Consider the following 20,086-nt stretch of genomic DNA (forward strand, 5'->3'; position numbering starts at 1 on the left):
TAGAGGAGGAGCAGGCCTGAGTGCTGGTAGCTGGTATCCTGTGGGTAAGGAGTGCTTACCTACAAGGCGTGTGCATGTCAGTGGCAGGAATCCTTGTAAACTCAGTTCAGACTGGTTTTCCAGCTTCGATAGACACCTTAGGGAGGTGGGCGGGGCAGGGCAAGGGGCCGGCTGAGGGTGATGAGAGGTTGTGGGGGTGGGAGGTTTGCAAGTAGGCATTTGTATATGGTTGGGCCTGACGCTGCCACCATTCTTCTATTTCCATGTGCTCTCCCAAGCTGGCGCCTACTACCCTGCTCAGGGTGTGCAGCAGTTCCCTGCTGGTGTGGCCCCTGCCCCGGTTTTGATGAACCAACCCCCCCAGATTGCTCCCAAGAGGGAGCGGAAGACGGTGAGTAGCAGCAAGGGGTTCTGGGACTCCTGAGAAAGGGAGCATCAAGGTCGGTTGCTTATGGGTCAGGGAGCAGGAAGTTGAAGAAGCAGATCTAAGGCTGAGAGTGGGTAGAGAATAGGGACTTGGGCAGTGCTCCGGGTCTTTGTAAGGCATAGTGTAGACATAGTTCCTAGGGAGACAGGAGGGCAGGCTGTAGGGGGAGTTTGGAAACCTGGCTTCTGAGGGTCCCGTCCCTAAAAATATGTCTGGTTTTTTTTAGTTACTAGTGGTTTGCCTTAGAAATGGTATGTTTTCTGTGCCTTCCCCGGGCACAGACCCCATACGACCCCTCACCCCTACCCCCACCACCCTGTCCTAGAAGCTCTTGAGGCCTCCACCTCTGCTCAGTCCTCAAGCCCTGGGCGTGGTGCCCAGAATAGGGTGCCAGGGCTGGGGAAGCCGCTGAGTCACCCTTGCTCCACCCACTGAATCTGGGCCCTGCCCCCAGAGATCAGGCCGACTAGCCACAAGTGAGCCGGCAGAGAGCTGGATAAGGGTCCTGGGCCCCAGAGCGTGCAGCGACTAACCTGTGGCCCTCTCTGTTGGGCTGGGGAGGTGGAGGACAGCATTGTGACGCCCTGGGCTGCTCTGTGAGGTCAGGGCTCTCCTCGGGTGGCGGCCAGCGTAGGGCTGGCCAGTACAGCCAGATGGATTGACAGTAGAACTCATGGGGTTCCTGGCATCCACCCACCTGCTGCCTGGTGGGGGGTGGGGGCTTGGCCTATAGTCTTAGGAGTGGGGCAGGGTGGAGTGGTGGGCTCCTCCTGCTGCCTACTCACCCTCGAGTTTTCTCTCCTCAGATCCGAATTCGAGACCCAAACCAAGGAGGGAAGGATATCACAGAGGAGATCATGTCTGGGGCCCGCACCGCCTCCACTCCGACCCCTCCTCAGGTATGGTCCTGGATTCTGGGCCTTTCCATCAAGCTGAGCTAAGGGGATTGGTGCATGAGGAGAATGGCTTTAGGTCAGTGCTATGGAGCGTTTCAATGCAACTTGGTACCTCTTTTTGCCCTACAGACAGGAGGTGGTCTAGAGCCACAGGCTAATGGGGAGACTCCCCAAGGTGCTGTCGTTGTCCGGCCAGGTAAGGCAACAGGTGGGGCAGAGCTGCTGTCGGGAAGAGGAATGTGGCGTGGCATGACATGATGTGAGCTGCATGCTAGAGAAGAATGACTGGGTTTTTAAAAGGAGAGATTGGATTTGGAATATCAAGGAGAAAGAACTAAAGGTCTGATTGGAGTGGTGTGTGGTGAGGTAGGAGTGTTAAGTTGGGGTACTTGGGTTGGAGGAGGAGGTACACCAGGACTAAGGACTTGCTTTCAGTTTCTTCTTTTTCCTTCCTGGGTGTAGATGACCGGTCGCAGGGAGCCATCATCGGGGGCCGGCCTGGAATGCCAGGCCCAGAACACAGCCCCTCTGAATCCCAGCCTTCGTCACCTTCTCCCACTCCATCACCACCCCCTGTCCTGGAGCCGGGGTCTGAGCCGAATCTCCCTGTCCTCCCTCTTCCCAGTGATTCTCTGACGACAGGGATGATCCAAGTGTCTGTAGAAGAATCCAGCTCCGGGCCCCGTGAAGCCGGGGAGCCCTATTGCCTCTCGCCAGAGCCCCCTCCCCTCGCTGAACCCATACTGGAAGTAGAAGTGACACTTAGCAAGCCCATTCCAGAATCTGAGTTCTCTTCCAGTTCTCACCAGGTGCCCACTCCCCTGCCATCTAACAAAGTGGAAATTCTTCCTGAGCCTAATGGCATGGGCCCATCTGAGGATCTGGAACCGGAGGTGGAGACCACCGCCGAGCCCACCCCACTCCCTCCTCCAGTGGGCCCCTCAGAGTCACCCTTGCCTGTGGCTCCCACTGCCCAGCCCGAGGAACTGCTCAACGGAGCCCCCTCGCCACCAGCTGTGGACTTAAGCCCTGTCAGTGAGCCCAAGGAGCAGACCAAGGAGGTGGCCCCTGCACCAGCTGCTCCATCCCCCACCACTGCCCTCACTGCGCCTCCAGTAGCCTCCCCTGCACAGGAGGAGGAAATGGAAGAAGAGGAGGAGGAAGAGGAAGAAGACACAGGAGAAGCTGAGCATGAGAAGGGAGGAGAGGAAGAGCTTCCCTTGGAGAGCACCCCTGCCCCAGTGCACCTGTCCCAGAATTTGGAGGCCGCCACAGCCACCCAAGGTAAGGCATGGTTAACCTGAGGACAGATGGTCAGTGGGTCACTGAGATGGTGGTGCCTGGAAGCTAGAATTTTAAATTTAAAGAATTTTCCTTAGGAAGGTTGATGCAGAGAAGAAATATGTGTAGAGGACGGTGGTTTTTCTTTTTCCCAGGATTTCTCAAATTATTCCCACTGCTTCCCCTCCCCCCCCCCAATAGTGGCAGTATCTGTGCCAAAGAGGAGACGGAAAATGAAGGAGCTCAACAAGAAGGAGGCAGTTGGAGACCTCCTCGATGCCTTCAAGGAGGTGGTAAGGATGTAGAGAGGAGCTGGGAGGGAGAGGGCAGGTTAGGTATGGAGGTGAGGCTTTGGTCCTGCAACCCCAGAGCCATACCCTCTGATTACAGGCAAATCCCGGAGTGCCAGAGGTGGAAAACCAGCAGCCACCTGTGGGTTGCAATCCTGGCCCAGAGCCAGAGGTTGGCAGTGCCCCACCTCAGCCTGAGGAGGCAGAGGAGACCTGGGATGCCAAGGAAGACAAAATCCACAATGCTGAGAACATCCACCCCGGGGAACAGAAGTACGAGTATAAGTCAGGTAGGCTGAGGGGTTGAAGTGCGCCATGCACTCATTAGGACCCTGGTGGCCCCTGGCTAAGTAGTATTTACTCTTTCTTACAGACCAGTGGAAGCCTCTAAACCTTGAGGAAAAAAAACGCTATGACCGCGACTTCCTGCTTGGCTTCCAGTTCATCTTTGCTAGCTTGCAGAAGCCAGAGGGCCTGCCCCACATCAGCGATGTAGTGCTGGACAAGGTGGGTGGGGAGGCTGGCATGGGAGGAGCTGAGCTGAGCATCTGTCCTGGCCAGCCCTTCTTGCCTGCCTGCCTGCGCTGATGGATTCCTAATTTTCTTCCCAGGCTAATAAAACACCATTGCGGCCGCTGGATCCCACTCGACTTTCGGGTATCAATTGTGGCCCAGACTTTACTCCACCATTTGCCAACCTTGGCCGAACAACTGTCAACACCCGTGGGCCCCCAAGGGGTGGGCCAGGTGGAGAGCTGCCCCGTGGGCCGGTGAGTGGGCTCTGCTTGTGGGGCTGGGGGGCCAGGGAGGAGTCAGTCCTGTAGAAATATCATGGGGAGTTGTTATTGGGCCATGCTGATATGTTCTGTGACTTCCTTATTTTTTGCTTAGCCTGGTCTGGGACCCCGACGCTCTCAACCAGGCCCTCGAAAGGAACCACGCAAGATCATTGCCACAGTGTTAATGAGCGAAGATATAAAGCTGAACAAAGCTGAGAAGGCCTGGAAACCCAGCAGCAAGAGGACGGCAGCTGACAAGGACCGTGGGGAGGAGGATGCTGATGGCAACAAAACCCAGGTACTGGCTGCCCTTTGAGCCACCTTTACCCTCTTGGCTTTAGTCCATCCCTACCAGCATCTACTTAAGTCTCTACTAACCCCACCCTCCATGCGACCTCTGTTATTCTGATGTGCCATGTGGTTTCTTCTCTCCAGGACCTGTTCCGCAGGGTGCGCTCCATCCTGAATAAGCTCACGCCCCAGATGTTCCAACAGCTGATGAAGCAGGTGACACAGCTGGCCATTGACACGGAGGAACGCCTCAAAGGAGTCATCGATCTCATCTTCGAGAAGGCCATTTCAGAGCCCAACTTCTCTGTGGCCTATGCCAACATGTGCCGCTGCCTCATGACGGTGAGTATCCACTGTCGGCCTTACAGAGCAAGACAGTCTGGCTTGTCAGGCTCCTGAAGTCCAGCTTCCTGGTTCTCCTGCTTGTGTTGGCCAGGGCCAGGGGTCTTTTGGGTCTGGTAGTTGGAGACTTGGAGAGCTTGACCTGCCCTGAATTAGTCTGAGTGGGCACTTCTCTCTGATTGCAGCTGAAAGTGCCCACTACAGAAAAGCCAACCATAACTGTGAATTTCCGAAAACTCTTATTGAATCGATGTCAGAAGGAGTTTGAAAAAGACAAAGATGATGATGAGGTTTTTGAGAAGAAACAGAAAGAGATGGATGAAGCCGCTACGGTGAGAGGAAATCCACCATGAATGACCATGCCTGTTCTGGGCACCCTAGGTGCTGCTCACCCACTTTTAGGATGTGGCGGGGTGGGGGTACTTACTGTTATGTTTACATGGAAGTTTGAGTCCAGACATAGTATAGTGGTAGGGGGCTTGCATCTTGACTACCCATATTCTGCCATGGCACTTCATGGTCCCGCTGCAGGGTTTGAACAGCCCTGCCCTTAAAAAAGGGGCACATTGTAGGAGATGGAGAGATAGTTGGATAGTGGGTATGGGAAGGGAATTTGTCTTGTATGTGGCTAACTTGGGTTTGATCCCTGGTATCCCTTGAGCACCACCAGAAGTGACCCTGAGTATAGTCAAGAGTAGGCCCTGAGGGGCCAGTGAAATAGAAGAGCAGGCAGGGCATTCGCATTGTATGTGGCCAACCTGGATTCAGTCCCCAGGCATGTCAGGAGTGATCCTTAAGTGCAGAGAAGAGTAAATCCGAGCACCTCTGTGTGTGACCCAAATCTCTGGGGCTGGAGCGGTGGTGCAGCGGTAGGGTGTTTGCCTTGCACGCACTAATCTAGGACCGACCGAGGTTCGATCCCCTGGCATCCCATATGGTCTCCCAAGCCAGGAATGATTTCTGAGTGCATATCCAGGAGTAACCCCTGAGTGTCACCAGATGTAGGCCAAAAAAAAAAAAATCTCTGAGACTGCCGAATATGGTCCCAACTGAACCAACCCTTCCACTAAGGTGCAGGTTGTGTGTGGGAGTGAGGTCGCTGTTGGGTGTCAATTTGATGTGCTTCTGTATCATGGTGGCAGGCAGAGGAACGGGGACGGCTGAAAGAAGAGCTGGAAGAGGCTCGAGATATAGCCCGCCGGCGCTCATTAGGGAATATCAAGTTTATTGGAGAGCTGTTCAAGCTAAAGATGTTAACAGAAGCTATTATGCATGACTGTGTGGTTAAACTCCTGAAAAACCACGATGAGGAGTCCCTAGAATGTCTCTGCCGACTGCTCACCACCATTGGCAAAGACCTGGACTTTGAAAAAGCCAAGGTAGGGCTCCTGGGATGTAGAAGGGTAGTTAGAAGGCACAAGCTGAAGTTCATAGTTCATGGACATGCTCTGTCTGTGGTTCCTGGGCTGCCAAGGCAGAGTGGTGGAGGGCAGGGCCTGCTGTTGGGAGGGAAGGACTAAGAAAGGTTGTCCTGGATTGGAGTGATGACTCGAGGGCTGGAGTCCAGGCTGTGCATACAGGAGCCCCATTTATGCCCCCCTGACCCCCTATGGTCTCCTGAGCCACCAGCCCAGGAATCGTCCTCAATCTTTGCTAAGCGTGACTCCAAAAACGAAGAAAGGTTACTTAACCTCATCCTGTTGCTTCTCCTAGCCCCGCATGGATCAGTATTTCCAGCAGATGGACAAAATTATTAAGGAAAAAAAGACTTCTTCCCGAATCCGCTTTATGCTACAAGATGTGCTGGACCTACGACGGGTACAGGCTACTCCCCCCACTGCAAGGCTCTAGTCTCTGTCCCAGTCCCTTGCCCGTGCTTTGTCTGGCCTGCTCTGACTGCTTGTCCCCACAGAACAACTGGGTACCACGTCGAGGAGACCAGGGTCCCAAGACCATTGACCAGATTCACAAGGAAGCTGAAATGGAGGAGCACAGGGAGCACATCAAAGTGCAGCAGCTCATGGCCAAGGGCAGTGACAAGCGTCGGGGTGGCCCTCCAGGCCCACCTATTAGTGAGTTTGAGGGCTAGTTTGCGGGGGCATTGGGAAGGGTTTGTATTCCTCTGATGACTACTTGTTAGTGCCACGTGTCTGGGCCACTGAAAGAAATCTCATGATGGAACTGAGGATCTGAGGAAAAGAAGCTAGGGACTGTGTGAGGAGCCAGGGAAGCTTCCTGGGAACTTACCCTTGCACTGTGTTCTCCACTCTGTTCCAGGCCGTGGTCTTCCCCTTGTGGATGATGGTGGCTGGAACACAGTCCCCATCAGTAAAGGCAGTCGTCCAATTGACGCCTCACGAATTAGCAAGATCACAAAAGTAAGGGCGTGTGTGTTGCTTGTGTGGGGCATGCTGAAGGTGGTGAATGACAACGAGGGTGTTTAGCATGGGTCTGTCACAGGCGAGCAGGTTGCATTGTAGGAGGGAAAAGGGACCATTTGAGGCCGTGGACAGCAAACACATGCACACTGAATCTTGCCTGTTCCTATTGGCTAAGGATAGTAGAGAATGCAATGTGATGAGAAAAGGTGTATGGTGAAAGTGTGCCTGCCTGGTTTTTTCTGTTCAGGGCCACACTTGTTCTCTGTGTCTCTCCAGTGGCTTTTATGTTGCTGCGGCAGTTGAGCTGAGGTACTCAACTGTGAAGTGTGAATAGCAGAGATTTAAAAGCTGTCTTTGCATATCTGTCTTTATATTGGTTTTTGGGGCACACGCATTGGTGTTTGGGGATGGATCATAGGTGTTGGAGATCAAATCGGGGCTTCTGCATGCAAAATATGTACACTAACCCTTTGAGTCTTTGACTTGCCCATGTGGCATTTTTGTTCTTGTTATTGCTTGTTGATCACACTAGTGACTTATAGTTTGGTGCTTGGGACTGCTTACAGCTGTCCTGGAGATGGAACCCAGGCTTTTATAGTATGCAAGCGTGCAGTCTAGTCCTTTGATCTTTCCCCATGGCCCCCTGTTGGTTCTTTATAGAAGAAGTTTGTTTTGCTTTGGGTTTAGGTCATTCAGATCCTGTGTGACTGTGGCGGTTGACTAGGGACTGACCAAACCAGACCCCTGGCACTGTACTCCTTTCTTCCCTCCCTCAGCCTGGTTCCATTGACTCCAGCAACCAGCTCTTTGCACCTGGAGGTCGAATGAGCTGGGGCAAGGGTAGCAGCGGAGGCTCAGCAGCTAAGCCCTCGGATGCAGGTATGAAGGTGTCTGGAAGGTGGGGAACATTGAATCAGCAGAACTTTGTCTGTTTGAGTACAGTGGTTAGGCGAGACAATAGGGCTGAGAACTTGGGTCTAGCTACTGAGCTGCTTTGCTTTGGTAGCAGGATGAGGACTGGGTACTTTGTATCACCAGGTAGTAAGAGGTGAGCTGTTAGGAAGTAGAAAGTTTTCTTTCGTTCATGGACCACATGTGTGTTATACCAGATGGTCTTCAGGGGACGAGATGGGATTCAAGCCCAGGTCAGTCCTCCTGCAAAGCAAATGCCTTACATCAGGGGTCTCAAACTCAATTTACCTGGTGGCCGCAGAAGGCAAAATCAGGGTGAAGCAGGGCCGCATAAGGGATTTCACTTACCGAATATTCACAATAAAAAAATCGCATTGAACATTTGCATACCCCGAACGAAACTGCTCAGGGTATGCGAATGTTTAATGCGATTTTTTTCTTACTAATGCAATTTTTATTGTGATTATTTGGTAAGCGAATAATCGCGAATTGTGGGTGTACCTATTTAAGATCCTAGACCCACCCATTTCGGGGATAGGCCACACACATGTGGTGAATAGGGCATGAATAAAGTTAATGCTTCCTGAAGCCTGCATGTGAGTGAGTCTTGATTACGCCGATCATCTGGGCCTGGGACCCGGCCGGCTGGATGGGGGATGAAGCCACGTGGCTGGGGCCTAAGCACAAAGGCCTCCATCCATCGCCATCCAGCCCCATCGCTAATTATTTCATGTTACAGCGAATATTGCGATATTTGAAGGCCAGCCGTGGGCCGCAAATGGCCCGCGGGACACGAGTTTGAGACCCCTGCTTTACATCCTTGTACTATTGCTCGGGCCTGAATGAAATAATTTTGTTTGTTTGTTTTTGAGCCACACCTGGTTTTGCTCAAGGGTTACTTCTCGCCCTGGGCTCAGAAATCGCTACTGGCAGGCTCAGGGGGACCATATGGAACACCGGGAATCGAACCTGGGTCCTTCTTGGGTCAGCCACGTGCAAGGCAGACGCCTTACCGCTGTGCTATCTCTTTGGCCCCTGAAAGAAATATTTTAATGTGCATTTTTGTCTCTCAGCATCAGAATCTGCTCGGCCAGCTACTCTGAATCGCTTCTCAGCTCTTCAACAAGCAGTACCCATAGAGAGCACAGATACCAGGCGGGTGGTCCAGAGGTGAGGTCTCACACGGTGTCCTTCACACTCAAGGACCTGCCTTAGGGTTGGGGCTATTGCCGTAAGAATCCTCATGGCCGGGGTGCTTAGAGGACCTGACTGAGACCAAGGCTTATTTCTTCTGCTGGGAACTGGACTGCAGTGGCTGGCAGGTTGACACTTAATGAGAGCGAGAGTGCTCCTAGCAGGACACATGAGGTGATGTACCTATCTCTTCCAGGAGTAGCTTGAGCCGGGAACGAGGTGAGAAAGCTGGGGACCGAGGAGACCGCCTAGAGCGGAGTGAGCGAGGAGGTGACCGAGGGGACCGCCTTGGTCGTGCACGGACACCAGCCACCAAGCGAAGCTTCAGCAAAGAAGTAGAGGAGCGGAGTCGAGAGCGGCCCTCCCAGCCCGAGGGCCTGCGCAAAGCCGCTAGTCTCACAGAGGACCGGGACCGTGGACGGGATACTGGTACGGGCCAGGAGGGGAGGGTTGAGGTGTGAGCCGGTGTGCCTGGATGGCTGGCTCGGCATACGGACCTTGGTTCGGTTCTTTCCCACAGTGAAGCGAGAAGCTCCTCTTCCCCCCGTGAGCCCTCCAAAGGCTGCGCTGTCAGAGGAGGAGCTGGAGAAGAAATCCAAGGCCATCATTGACGAATATCTCCATCTCAACGACATGAAGGTAGGCCCTGGATGGAGTGAGTTACGTGCAACCCCGGGGAGCTGGGCGGTGCCCCTCTGACCCTGTGCTCTCTGTCACCTGTAGGAGGCAGTGCAGTGTGTGCAGGAGCTGGCCTCACCCTTTCTGCTTTTCGTCTTTGTGCGATACGGTGTCGAGTCTACGCTGGAGCGCAGTGCCATTGCTCGTGAGCATATGGGGCGACTGCTGCATCAGCTGCTCTGTGCTGGGCATCTCTCCACTGATCAGTACTACCGAGGGTATGGTGGGCTTCTTCTGTGGGCCTCCACTGGAACTTTACAGCAAACCCTCCTCTTGTAATCTAGGATAGGAGTATAGGCTTTTATGGGCCAGAGATACAGCCCTGGTTCAATCCCAGGCACTGCCAGGAGTGATCCCTGACACCACTGGGTGTGGCCCAAACAAAGAATGTAGTCTTGTAGATCACGCTAGTCAATGTTTTTTGACTAGGGTTGGGGTGACCATGTAAGTGACCTTGAAAAGTGGCCATACGGGGCTGGAGTAGTTGCGCAGCAGGTACTTGGTTTGCACAGGGTTCAATTCCTGGTACCATTTATGGTTCCCTGAACACTGTCAGGAGTGATCTCTGAGTATAGAACAGGACTAAACCCTGCCTGAGTGCCACTGGGTATGTCCCCCAACCCCCCCAAATAAAGATCAGACATCAACTCTGTGGCCTACTTTGGGCTGGAGGAGAGATAGTGTAGTGTAAACGGCTGATCTGGTTCAATCCCTGACATCCTAGATGGCCGCCTGAGCATCATCAGACTTGATTCTGAGTGCAGAACCAGGAGCATTGCTAGATATGTATGTGTGTCCCCCATCCCCCCCACGACTCTAGAAGCATGGTGGGAGTGGTGGTGAGATATTGGGAGGATGACTGAGAAAATTGGTGGCAGGAAATGAATATGTGTGCAATGAGTATTGGAACATTGTATGACTGAAACTCTGCTATTAGCAACTTTTAATTCTATCCCTTGGTGATTTAATAAAAAAAAAAAATCTAAAGTTGCCTTTCCATATGTTGAAGGACTCTGTACGCTGTTTATCTTTAACGCCCCCAAGATGCCGGTGAGGGTCTGGCTCATCTTTTCTAGAGACCTCACTTGGAATTCCCTTTGCAGGCTCTTTGAAATCCTAGAATTGGCTGAAGATATGGAAATTGACATCCCCCACGTTTGGCTCTACCTAGCCGAACTAGTAACACCCATGCTGCAGGAAGGTGGGGTGCCTATGGGGGAGCTGTTCAGGTGAGCACCTTTGAGCAGAATTCAGGGATGGGGGTGTATGGAGGTACTTCGGAGGCTCTGAATACTGCTAGACTTTTCTTTCTGTAGGGAGATTACAAAACCGCTGAGACCCATGGGCAAAGCTGCACCCCTGCTGCTGGAGATCCTGGGGCTCCTGTGCAGAAGCATGGTGAGTGGACACCTTCTCCGTGGGCTGCTGGGCTTCTCTCCCACCCGTGGTTTGGGCTGCTTTCTTCGTGACCCTCTGCTGGGCTGAAGTAATGGTGACTAATGGCTAGCGCTTCATTAGTCCCGAGAAGAGGGATTGGTGAGGTGGGCACTCGCCAGACCAGAATTAAATCTGAGGTACTTGGCTGCTATTGAGAGGTTGTGACTCATTCTTCCTACTTTTGTTTCTGGGTTTTTTTGTTTGCCCCCCCCCCCAAATTATTTTGTTTTTATTTAGTTTTGAGCCAACTTCCGGTGATCCTCAATAGTTAGTCTTGGCTCTGTGCTCAGGAATCACTCCTGACAGGCTTCAGGGACCATATGGGATGCCAAGGATCGAATCCGGATTAGCCATGTGCAAGGCACATGCCTTCTTCACTGTACTGTTGCTCAGGCCCTTATATTTCCCTTTTGATTGAGGGAGTTTGGGTCTCAGGGACCATGCCGTTCTAAGGATCAAGTCTGCGGCTCTCTGGTCCTTTGAGCCTTCTAGCATTTGGGAGGGAGGGCGTATTTTGAGAACCACACCCAGTGGTGCTCAGGACCATACCTGGTGCTGGGGATCCATCCAAACCAGGTCAGTCAATCTTGCAAAGGTACGGTCCCAAGTGCTGTTCTATGACTATGGCCCCTCTTGTCTCCTAGCATTTAAAGCAGTAGCACCATTTACTATGGAATAGGCACTGGGAATAAAGTACAGGAAACAAGTTGGGAGAGTTTAAAAATAAAAAAAGAAGAAATGACAGCTTAATGAAAACAAGTGTAAAAAGTAAAGCATGAAATAAAGTAGTTGAAATGGAGTGCTGTAGCACTGTCATAAGCTGGAGGCTGAAGGCAGTATGTATATCTGCTTCGTAATGTCTGTGATGGAAAACTTTCCTGGAAAATGCTTTGTGACAGTGACTTGGAGACTAGCAGGTATAAAGCTGAAGAAATGGCGGAAAGGGAAGTATTGGGTTGTGATGCTTAAGGAAATAAGAGGGCTCAAGGATTTAATTGTTTGCTAACTGGAGAAATGAGACTTTAAACAAGAAGGAATGTTTTTCAGTGGCATAGTAATCCTTTTCAGTAGAAACATACTGGCATAGTTGTGGCCAGAGAGAATACGATGGGTAAGGCACTTGACTTGCACATAGCCACCCTAGGTTCTATCCTCTGCATCCAATATAATCTCTCAAGCCCCACCAGTGATTTTTATTTTTATTTATTATTATTATTATTATTATTATTATTATTATTATTATTATTATTTTGGGGCCATACCCGGTGACGTTCAGGAGTTACTCTTGGCTCTGCACTCAGAAATAGTTCTTGGCAGGCTCAGGGGGACCGACCATATGGGATGCCTGGGGATTGAACCCGGGTCTGTCCCAGCTCATCTGCGTGCAGGACAAACACCCTACCACTGCTATCGCTCCAGCCCACCATCAGTGATTCTTGAGCTAGAAGAACCAGGAGAGTAAACCCTGAGCACTTGGGGATCCGGTCCTAAAACCAAAAAAAATATATAATTGAGCTAATTTTGTATTTTATTGTATCTACATGATCACAGATTTTCTTTGTAACACATACTTAAGCACTTCAAAGAAATAAGACCATAGCAATTTTCTTTCAGTTTTTGCTTGGGAGCCATACACATTCAGCGATGCTCAGCCATGTTCCTGACTCTGAATTCTGGAATTACTCCTGGTTGGTTTGTGGTACCATATGTGGTCCCAGGACCAAATCCGGCTGGCCACGTGCATGCAGGCATCCTACCTTTACACTGTTGTTTTATCCTCAATGATTATTTATTTTATTTATTTGCAGAAGTTTTACCAGTCTTATTATTAATATCAATGATTATTTTTTTTTGTTTTTGTTTTTGTTTTTGTTTTGTTTTTTTGGTTTTTGGGCCACACCTGGCGGTGCTCAGGAGTTACTCCTGGCTGTCTACTCAGAAACAGCTCCTGGCAGGCACGGGGGACCATATGGGACACCGGGATTCGAACCAACCACCTTAGGTCCTGGATCGGCTGCTTGCAAGGCAAACACCGTTGTGCTATCTCTCCGGGCCCATCAATGATTATTTTTAAATAGTTTATTTGTTGTAGGACTTTTTTGTTTTTGTTTTTTGGGCCATACCCAGTGGGACTCAGGTTACTGCTGGCTCTGTGTTCAAAATTGCTTCTGGAAGGCTTGGGGAACCATAGGAGATGCCGGGAATTAACTCGGGTCTGTCCCAGTTCTGTGTGCAAGGCAAACACCCTACTGCTGTGCTCTCTCTCCCGGCCCCTGTTCGTAGGAATTTTTTTTTTAAATTTTGGTTTTATGGGTTACACCCAGCAACGTGTGAGTTACTCCTGTTCTGCACTCATTACTTCTGGAGGGGCTTAGGGGACCATATGGGATGCTGGGGGTTGAACCCAGGTCAGACACTAGCAAGGCATATGCTATCCGTTAACACCATCATTCCATCCCTTTATTCTCTGCAGGATGGGCATACCCAGCTGTGCTCAGGGTTACGTCCTGTTTTAGCACCCAGGAATCATTCCTGGCACTAAGGACCATATGGGATGTGGGTATCAAGCCTGGGTCTACTACCCAGGTGGAATGCTTGCCTTTCTGGTAGGGCCCATGTCTCTTCCCCCAACTTCCGCCACTATGGTGGAAACTCTCGCCCATCCCTCCCTCCGTTGGTAGAGGCCTTTGGATTGGTCCTCATATTGTCTTCTAATTAGATGTCTCTCAATTGGTTCCTTTGGTTTTACTATTAAAAAGATGTTTCCCCACTGCCTCCTCATCTGGCTTTTTCCGCTCCCCTTGGGGGGTGGGCTTTTTTTTTTTTTTAATCCCAATAAAGGCTACTCAGGCAGCCTGGAAGAGGAGCTGTCATCTTGGCTCGTGGTTTCACATGGTGGAGCGACTGGCTTGTGGGTGAACAGCTTTGGGTTAGTTTCTGGCCTACTATACCTTCCCAGCTGTGTGTGGATTATTTCCTGCGTCGTAATTGTTGTCGGAGCTGCGTCTCTTGTCCTACCTGGACAGGGGGCATGGGAATTCCTCCCCCCCTCGCTCCTTCTCCTCTCTCTTCCCTCTATCTCCCCCTATCCCCTCTTTTCTCCACAACCCACCATTCAACATGCGCCCCCCCCCCCTTTTTCTTTTAGGCACTGGTTTGTAATACTGTTACTGAAGGGGTATTCTGCAGTAACCTTTACCTCCTTTCAGTACCCAGCTCATTCCAGAGTGATCATTTCCAACAATCATTGTGCTAGTGGTTCCTTTTTTTCTTTTTTCTTTTTTTAAACTTTATTGATTGATTGGTTTTTGGGCCACACCCAGCAGCGCTCAGGGGTCACTCCTGGCTCTGTACTCAGAAATCACCCCTGTCAGACTGGGGTACCATATGGGATGCCGGGAATTGAACTGGGTTTCTCCCGGGTTGGCCACATGCAAGGCAAATGTCCTACCGCTGTGCTATTTCTCCGGCCCCTAGTGGTTCCTTCTATTAACTATAACCCCCCCCCCCCCCCTTAGTTCCCTCTTTGTGACAAAGCTTTCTACCATGGACCATTCCACTTGGTCTTCGTTTTTATTGTCTTTGGGTATTAGTCTCATCCCATGTTGATTTGCCTTTAATTTTTTTTATTTTCTGCACATGAGTATAATCATTCTATGTCTGCTCTTCTCCGAGAATTCTGACTTGTTCACTAAGTATGATTCCATGTCTATCCATGTACAAGCAAATTTTATGACTTTATTTTCTTGGGGTTTTTTGTTTTGTTTTCTTTTGCTTTTTTGGGGCCACACCCAGTGATGCTCAGGGGTTACTCCTGGCTATGCGCTCAGAAATCCCTCCTGGCTTGGGGGACCATATCTGACGCTGGGGGAATCAAACCACAGTCCGTCCTACTTTAGTGAGTGTAAGGCAAATGCCCTACCGCTTGCATCACTGCTCCGGCCCCATGACTTCATTTTCCTAACAGCTGCATAGTATTCCATCATGTAGAAAACAATTCATTTTTAATTTGTTTTAATGTAAAACAAATCTGGAAACTGTTAAAACTAATCTTGTTAGATTGTCAACAGTATATGTTAGCAAAGTACAGACTTAAGTCTTGCAGATCTCTTAGAGAAAGTGGGTTCAGATTGCTGTTCATATGAGAATTCCAGCGTTCATTACTGGGCATGGTACATATCTGTATGTTTTCTGGCCTTGGGAATTAAATATGTTGACTAGAACTAGTATGCCCTGTAAACATTACTTGGCATAGTGAATTAAAGGTACAGAAAAGTAGATGAATATGGCAGGGTGAGCTGTTTGAATTTGGTCTGCACTTTTCAGCCCAGCAATTCTTTGAGAAATTTTCTGTGAAACCTGATGGACATCTTTGCTGAGATTCATAGACCTCTCATTGCCCTCTGCTCAGCTTCATAACTGGCAAATGAGTTTTGTGTGTGGGTGGGGGAGTTTGCTTATCTTTGTACTCCCAGGTGGAGAGACATTTCTAGCATCCTTAGCCTGGAGTAGGTGGTTTGAGATCTTTTCTTTTTTTGGTGGGGGGTGGGGGGGTGGGTCGCACCCAGCAACTCTCAGGGGTTACTCCTGGCTCTGTGCTCAGAAATCACTCCTGGCAGGCTCGGGAGACCATATGGGATGCTGGGATTTGAACCACCGTCCTTCTGCATGCAAGGCAAACACCCTACCTTCATGCTAGCTCTCTGGCCCCGGTTTGAGCTCTTTTCTGAATACATTTTTTTGGTTTTTGTTTTGTGCTGCACCTGACAGTGCTCACTCCTGGCTCTGTGCTCAGGGAGCATTAACTGATCTCTTCAAGGGACCATATAGGAAACTGGGAGTCTTAATTTGCATTGGCCATTGGCGAGGCAAGTGCCTTAAACCCTGTACTATCTCTGGCTCTTGTAAAGTTTGGATGTTTTTGTTTGGGAGGATGGGGTACTCTTTACTGTTGGATTATTGTGGGGGTGGTGCTTAGTGGGTCTGTGTTTTTTTCCAAGGGTCCCAAAAAGGTAGGAACGCTATGGCGAGAAACTGGTCTCAGCTGGAAGGAATTTCTGCCTGAAAGCCAGGATGTCGGTGCATTCATTGCTGAACAGGTTAGCAACGGAATTGGGGTGATTCTAATATGAGGCAGGGATGAGGGCTGCTCAGTCTCCTCCCTGTGCCTTCTCACTTCCTATTTGCCCCTTTCTACCTGCAGAAGGTGGAGTACACCCTGGGGGAGGAGCCCGAAGGCTCTGGCCCTAGACTGTTGCCCTCTGAGGAGCTGAACAAGCAGCTGGGGAAGCTGCTTCAGGAGGGCAGCACTGATGAGCAGGTGTTCGACTGGATAGAGGTATGGATGTGGATAGGGTGGGCAGCAAGTGTGTACTTTGGGGTACAGTTCAGAACTTACGCTTCGTCTGTTTCTCCTGTACAGGCCAATCTGAGTGAGCAGCAGATAGCATCCAACGCACTAGTCCGAGCCCTCATGAGAACTGTCTGCTATTCTGCAATTAACTGTAAGAGGAGCCAGGGAAATGGCAGGGCAAGGGCTGGCCCAGCAGACACGCTGAAGGAGGGAGCTCTGGGTCTTGGTGTCTTCTGTGTTGGGCTGAAGACATGCCCACTTACCTTCTCTTCCCTCCCGCAGTTGAGAAGACTCCCCCCACACTAGAGGTCCAAGTGCTGAGGGAACGAGCGAAGCTACTACAGAAATACCTGTGTGATGAGCAGAAGGAGCTGCAGGCACTCTATGCCCTCCAGGCTCTTGTAGTGACCTTAGATCAGCCCGCCAGTAAGCAGGGCAGGTGGGGGCCCCCTGTGGGAGGATGGTGGGGAGGCATAGGAATTACTCAGGAGCAGAGGGAAGTTGTGAAGGCATCAAACCAAGAAAGGGTGTGGTCCCTGGAGAAGTAGAATGCCCAACTGGCTTCATTTCCACTTCCTCCCTTTGTTTCCCTGCTTACGAAGTAAGACGTTAGATGTGCACGTTGTGGCTGGCTAACTTTTAGATGCTTGGAGCGCAGGGTGATAGATACTGATATATTCCGGGTGCCACATGCCCCTTGTACAGGCCTGGGATACTTTCCATTCTTCATTTACTTCATGTCAGTAATCTTGTGGGTAGCTGTTGTTCTATCTCCTTTCCCATAAAGGTAGCTGAGATTATGTGTTCAGCAAATAGGATTGTGCCAGGGCACTGAGATATTATTAGTGAATATGTGAAGTACTGCTTCCTTCTGGACATGGAGCAGGGATGAGTGGTGGAAGGCAGGCACCTGGTAGATTCTCTCTAGAGGATTCTGCCTCCATGGGAATTGAGTGATGGGAGGGTGGGGCATTTGAAGAACCTGAGGGGGGTTAATTTTACTGTATTATAGGTCATTTTGGCCTTTAGTGGGAAGTACGGTTTGGGAATGGATGAATATGAATCCTACCAGGATCAGCAGATAAGGGATGGGGACAGGGATGGGATTAGTCTTGCTTCTGGCAGTGGAGATGAGAGGAGGTGGTAGGGCTGGGGCTGTTGGGAGCAGAGGCCGTGGTGTCTCCCCTACAAGTGTGCAGCAAACAGTAGAAAGCCTGTATCTGGGGGCCAGAGAGATAGTGAAGCGGTAGGGCGTTTGCCTTAGACGCTGAAGGACGGTTGTTCGAATCCCGACATCCCATATATGGTCCCCCGAGCCTGCCAGGAGTGACCCCTGAGCGCTGCCGGGTGTGACCCGCCCCCCCCCCCCCCAAAAAAAAAAAAGAAAGAAAGAAAGCCTGTGTCTGGGTGGATGGAGCACTGTGATAAGTAGAATGTGGGCACTTGTGTTGCAATGACGGGTAATGCCAGGTGGGTGGCTGGACATCGAGCTTCATTTAGAGAGGCCAAAGATTGGAGATTGGCACAAGGTAGTAAGTCACAAGAGGACTGGATTGCCTCAGGAGTCCAGGGGATGGAGACCCAAGTGAATGGGGGCTGAGTAAGCAAGCTCCAAACCTGCCAAGGATGCTGCCAGGAGGCTTCCAGGACTGGCCAAGATAAGTGGGCAGACATAGGAGACTGAGTTTCTTGAGAGCAGATCCAGAGTATATAACATGGAGGTTGGGCTGGAAGACATGCTTAACATGCTGAAGGCCTGGGTTCAATCCCTGCTACTGCAATGTCACTCACATTGCTGGGCATGACCCAAGTAATGGAGGTACCACTTCTCACCCAGAAGACTAGGGGCTAGTCTAGGGGCTGCAGAGTAGCATGGAGGTAGGGAGTTTGCCTTGCATGCAGGACAGTGGTTCGAATCCTGGCATCCCATATGGTCTCCCAAGCCTGTCAGATGCGATTTCTGAGCGTAGAGCCACGAGTGGCCCAAGCGCTGCCGTGTGTGACCCAAAAACCAAAAAAACAAAACAGAAAAAAAAGAGGGGGTCTAGTGAGGCAAGAGACAGGTCTGAATTAAAAGGGCTGAGTAGTAATACCGAGACAGGAAGAAATGAGAAGAGAAAGTATAGACAAAAACCTTGGATTCAATTAATCTCTTGTCAAAAGACAAAAATCTTTTGTTGGCTATAAATAAGGCCTTTTGTGGTTGGGTGAGAGAAACTTGAGCTTAAAGATACAAGGCAGAGTGGATGATGGATTATACAGGGTCCCCAGTGCAGCCGTGGGCCTGGGATTTGGAGCACAATCTGAAATAAACCCCTTTGTGGTGGGATGGGACTCAAGCATTCAGCAACAGCTATGAATTTGAGGGCACGTCCAAGGAACACATGACTTCTGCTACCCAGTGGTGTGTCTCCCAGATCTGAACTCCCGATCCAAGCCCCGTGTTCAGTACATCTGACCTTTTGGAAAAATCAGTGGTGCAGTATGGGCAGTGGGGTGGATTTGCTCAGAGCTTAATAGGACATAAGACTGACCAGTAGGGTGGGAGAAGACAGCAGAGGGGATTCATTCATTCAGGAAGGTGATGAGAGAAGAGGCTGCTCTTGGCATGGGCCTTAGTCCTCATAAATGAATTGGGCAAACAGTGAAGGGTGGAGTGGGGTGAGGCGATGCCAAGTGAGGAATCTGGAATCAGGAGTGTGTCAGGGGTCTTGTGGGGCAGTCTGGATGTGGCAGGCAGCTGCACCTTGACATTTGTGAGTAGCACACCTGTGACTTATGATATGGTGCCTTGGATTTGCAGTGGTTGCTGCATGTAATTTGGCCTGTCCAATTCAGACTGTCAGTGTAGCTGGAAGCTGCTGAGTCGAGGCTAGGGCAGACATTAGATCTGGCCAGATATGACTCATTCCTGCACACCAGTCTCTTAGATCATGCAATAGCTTCCTGACAGACCTGGGAACTGGAATGGGCCAGTGCTAAGATGCTGGCCTTGTGTTCACAGTGGAACCTGGGAGGAATCCCTGGGGCATGAGGGCCCATCCAGCCTCTGACTACTGTCTTGCTTGCAGATCTGCTTCGAAGTTTCTTTGACACGCTGTATGATGAGGACGTGCTGAAGGAGGATGCCTTCTACAGCTGGGAGAGTAGCAAGGACCCGGCTGAACAGCAGGGCAAGGGCGTGGCCCTTAAGTCTGTCACAACCTTCTTCAAGTGGCTTCGTGAAACAGAGGAGGAGGAATCTGACCACAACTGAAGTCGGGTGGGGCCGGGGCTCAGTGGGCGCCCCATGGACACTCAATGGCCCGGCCAGCTGCCCAGACTGCAGGGGTGGGGGTGGCAGTGGCAGCAGTAGGTGCCTGTAGTGGAATGTGTCTGAGCTAATAAAGTGGCTGAAGAGGCAGGATGGCTTGGGACTGCCTGGTGCCTCCTCCAGGATGCTGCCAGGTGTCCCTCTCCTCCCCTGGGACACAGAGATATATTATATATAAAGTCTTGAAATTTGGTGTGTCTTGGGGGGGGGCAACACCGCCTGCCCCTGGGGTCCTTTTTTATTTTCTGAAAATCACTCATGGGACTGCCGTCCTCGCTGCTGGGGGCATATGCCCCAGCCCCTGCACCACCCCTGCTGCTGCCTGGGCAGGGGGAAGGGGGGCACGGTGCCTGTAATTATTAAACATGAATTCAATTAAACACCGCCTCTGCTTTGTGGCTTGATCCCTCTGGAGAAAGGGCTTTTACTAGGTGGGCAGTGCCTATACAGAGATGGCACTGAAGCAAAGGTCTCCTTTAAGTCTGACTTTAGGGTCCCTGGGTGCTTTCTGG

At 50.9% G+C, this 20,086-nt stretch overlaps 1 protein-coding gene and 1 non-coding gene across 3 annotated transcripts in view; both read left to right on the forward strand.

Annotated features, from left to right (window-relative positions):
• EIF4G1 (eukaryotic translation initiation factor 4 gamma 1) overlaps positions 1 to 19,954 on the forward strand; it is a 24,930-nt gene extending 4,976 nt beyond the window's left edge. For both annotated transcript variants that reach the window (XM_049775808.1, XM_049775810.1), the window contains 27 exons: positions 279 to 391; positions 1,234 to 1,326; positions 1,453 to 1,519; positions 1,786 to 2,607; positions 2,806 to 2,897; positions 2,995 to 3,184; positions 3,268 to 3,401; positions 3,506 to 3,664; positions 3,786 to 3,971; positions 4,109 to 4,306; positions 4,492 to 4,638; positions 5,449 to 5,685; positions 6,020 to 6,124; positions 6,219 to 6,378; positions 6,584 to 6,684; positions 7,464 to 7,566; positions 8,673 to 8,769; positions 8,990 to 9,222; positions 9,314 to 9,432; positions 9,517 to 9,689; positions 10,575 to 10,700; positions 10,788 to 10,869; positions 15,909 to 16,007; positions 16,112 to 16,246; positions 16,331 to 16,412; positions 16,544 to 16,687; positions 19,333 to 19,954. In XM_049775808.1, coding sequence (XP_049631765.1) covers positions 279 to 391; positions 1,234 to 1,326; positions 1,453 to 1,519; positions 1,786 to 2,607; positions 2,806 to 2,897; positions 2,995 to 3,184; positions 3,268 to 3,401; positions 3,506 to 3,664; positions 3,786 to 3,971; positions 4,109 to 4,306; positions 4,492 to 4,638; positions 5,449 to 5,685; positions 6,020 to 6,124; positions 6,219 to 6,378; positions 6,584 to 6,684; positions 7,464 to 7,566; positions 8,673 to 8,769; positions 8,990 to 9,222; positions 9,314 to 9,432; positions 9,517 to 9,689; positions 10,575 to 10,700; positions 10,788 to 10,869; positions 15,909 to 16,007; positions 16,112 to 16,246; positions 16,331 to 16,412; positions 16,544 to 16,687; positions 19,333 to 19,517 — 4,382 coding nt within the window. In that variant the 3' untranslated portion in view covers positions 19,518 to 19,954. The remainder of the gene's footprint in view (positions 1 to 278; positions 392 to 1,233; positions 1,327 to 1,452; positions 1,520 to 1,785; positions 2,608 to 2,805; positions 2,898 to 2,994; positions 3,185 to 3,267; positions 3,402 to 3,505; positions 3,665 to 3,785; positions 3,972 to 4,108; positions 4,307 to 4,491; positions 4,639 to 5,448; positions 5,686 to 6,019; positions 6,125 to 6,218; positions 6,379 to 6,583; positions 6,685 to 7,463; positions 7,567 to 8,672; positions 8,770 to 8,989; positions 9,223 to 9,313; positions 9,433 to 9,516; positions 9,690 to 10,574; positions 10,701 to 10,787; positions 10,870 to 15,908; positions 16,008 to 16,111; positions 16,247 to 16,330; positions 16,413 to 16,543; positions 16,688 to 19,332) is intronic.
• Positions 6,424 to 6,503, forward strand: LOC126012678 (small nucleolar RNA SNORD66). The gene has a single exon (XR_007497104.1). It is a non-coding gene; the product is annotated as a small nucleolar RNA SNORD66 (small nucleolar RNA).
• Positions 19,955 to 20,086: the final 132 nt, after the last annotated feature.

Source organism: Suncus etruscus, chromosome 6 (assembly GCF_024139225.1).
Source record: "Suncus etruscus isolate mSunEtr1 chromosome 6, mSunEtr1.pri.cur, whole genome shotgun sequence".
Taxonomy (NCBI): Eukaryota; Metazoa; Chordata; class Mammalia; order Eulipotyphla; family Soricidae; genus Suncus; species Suncus etruscus.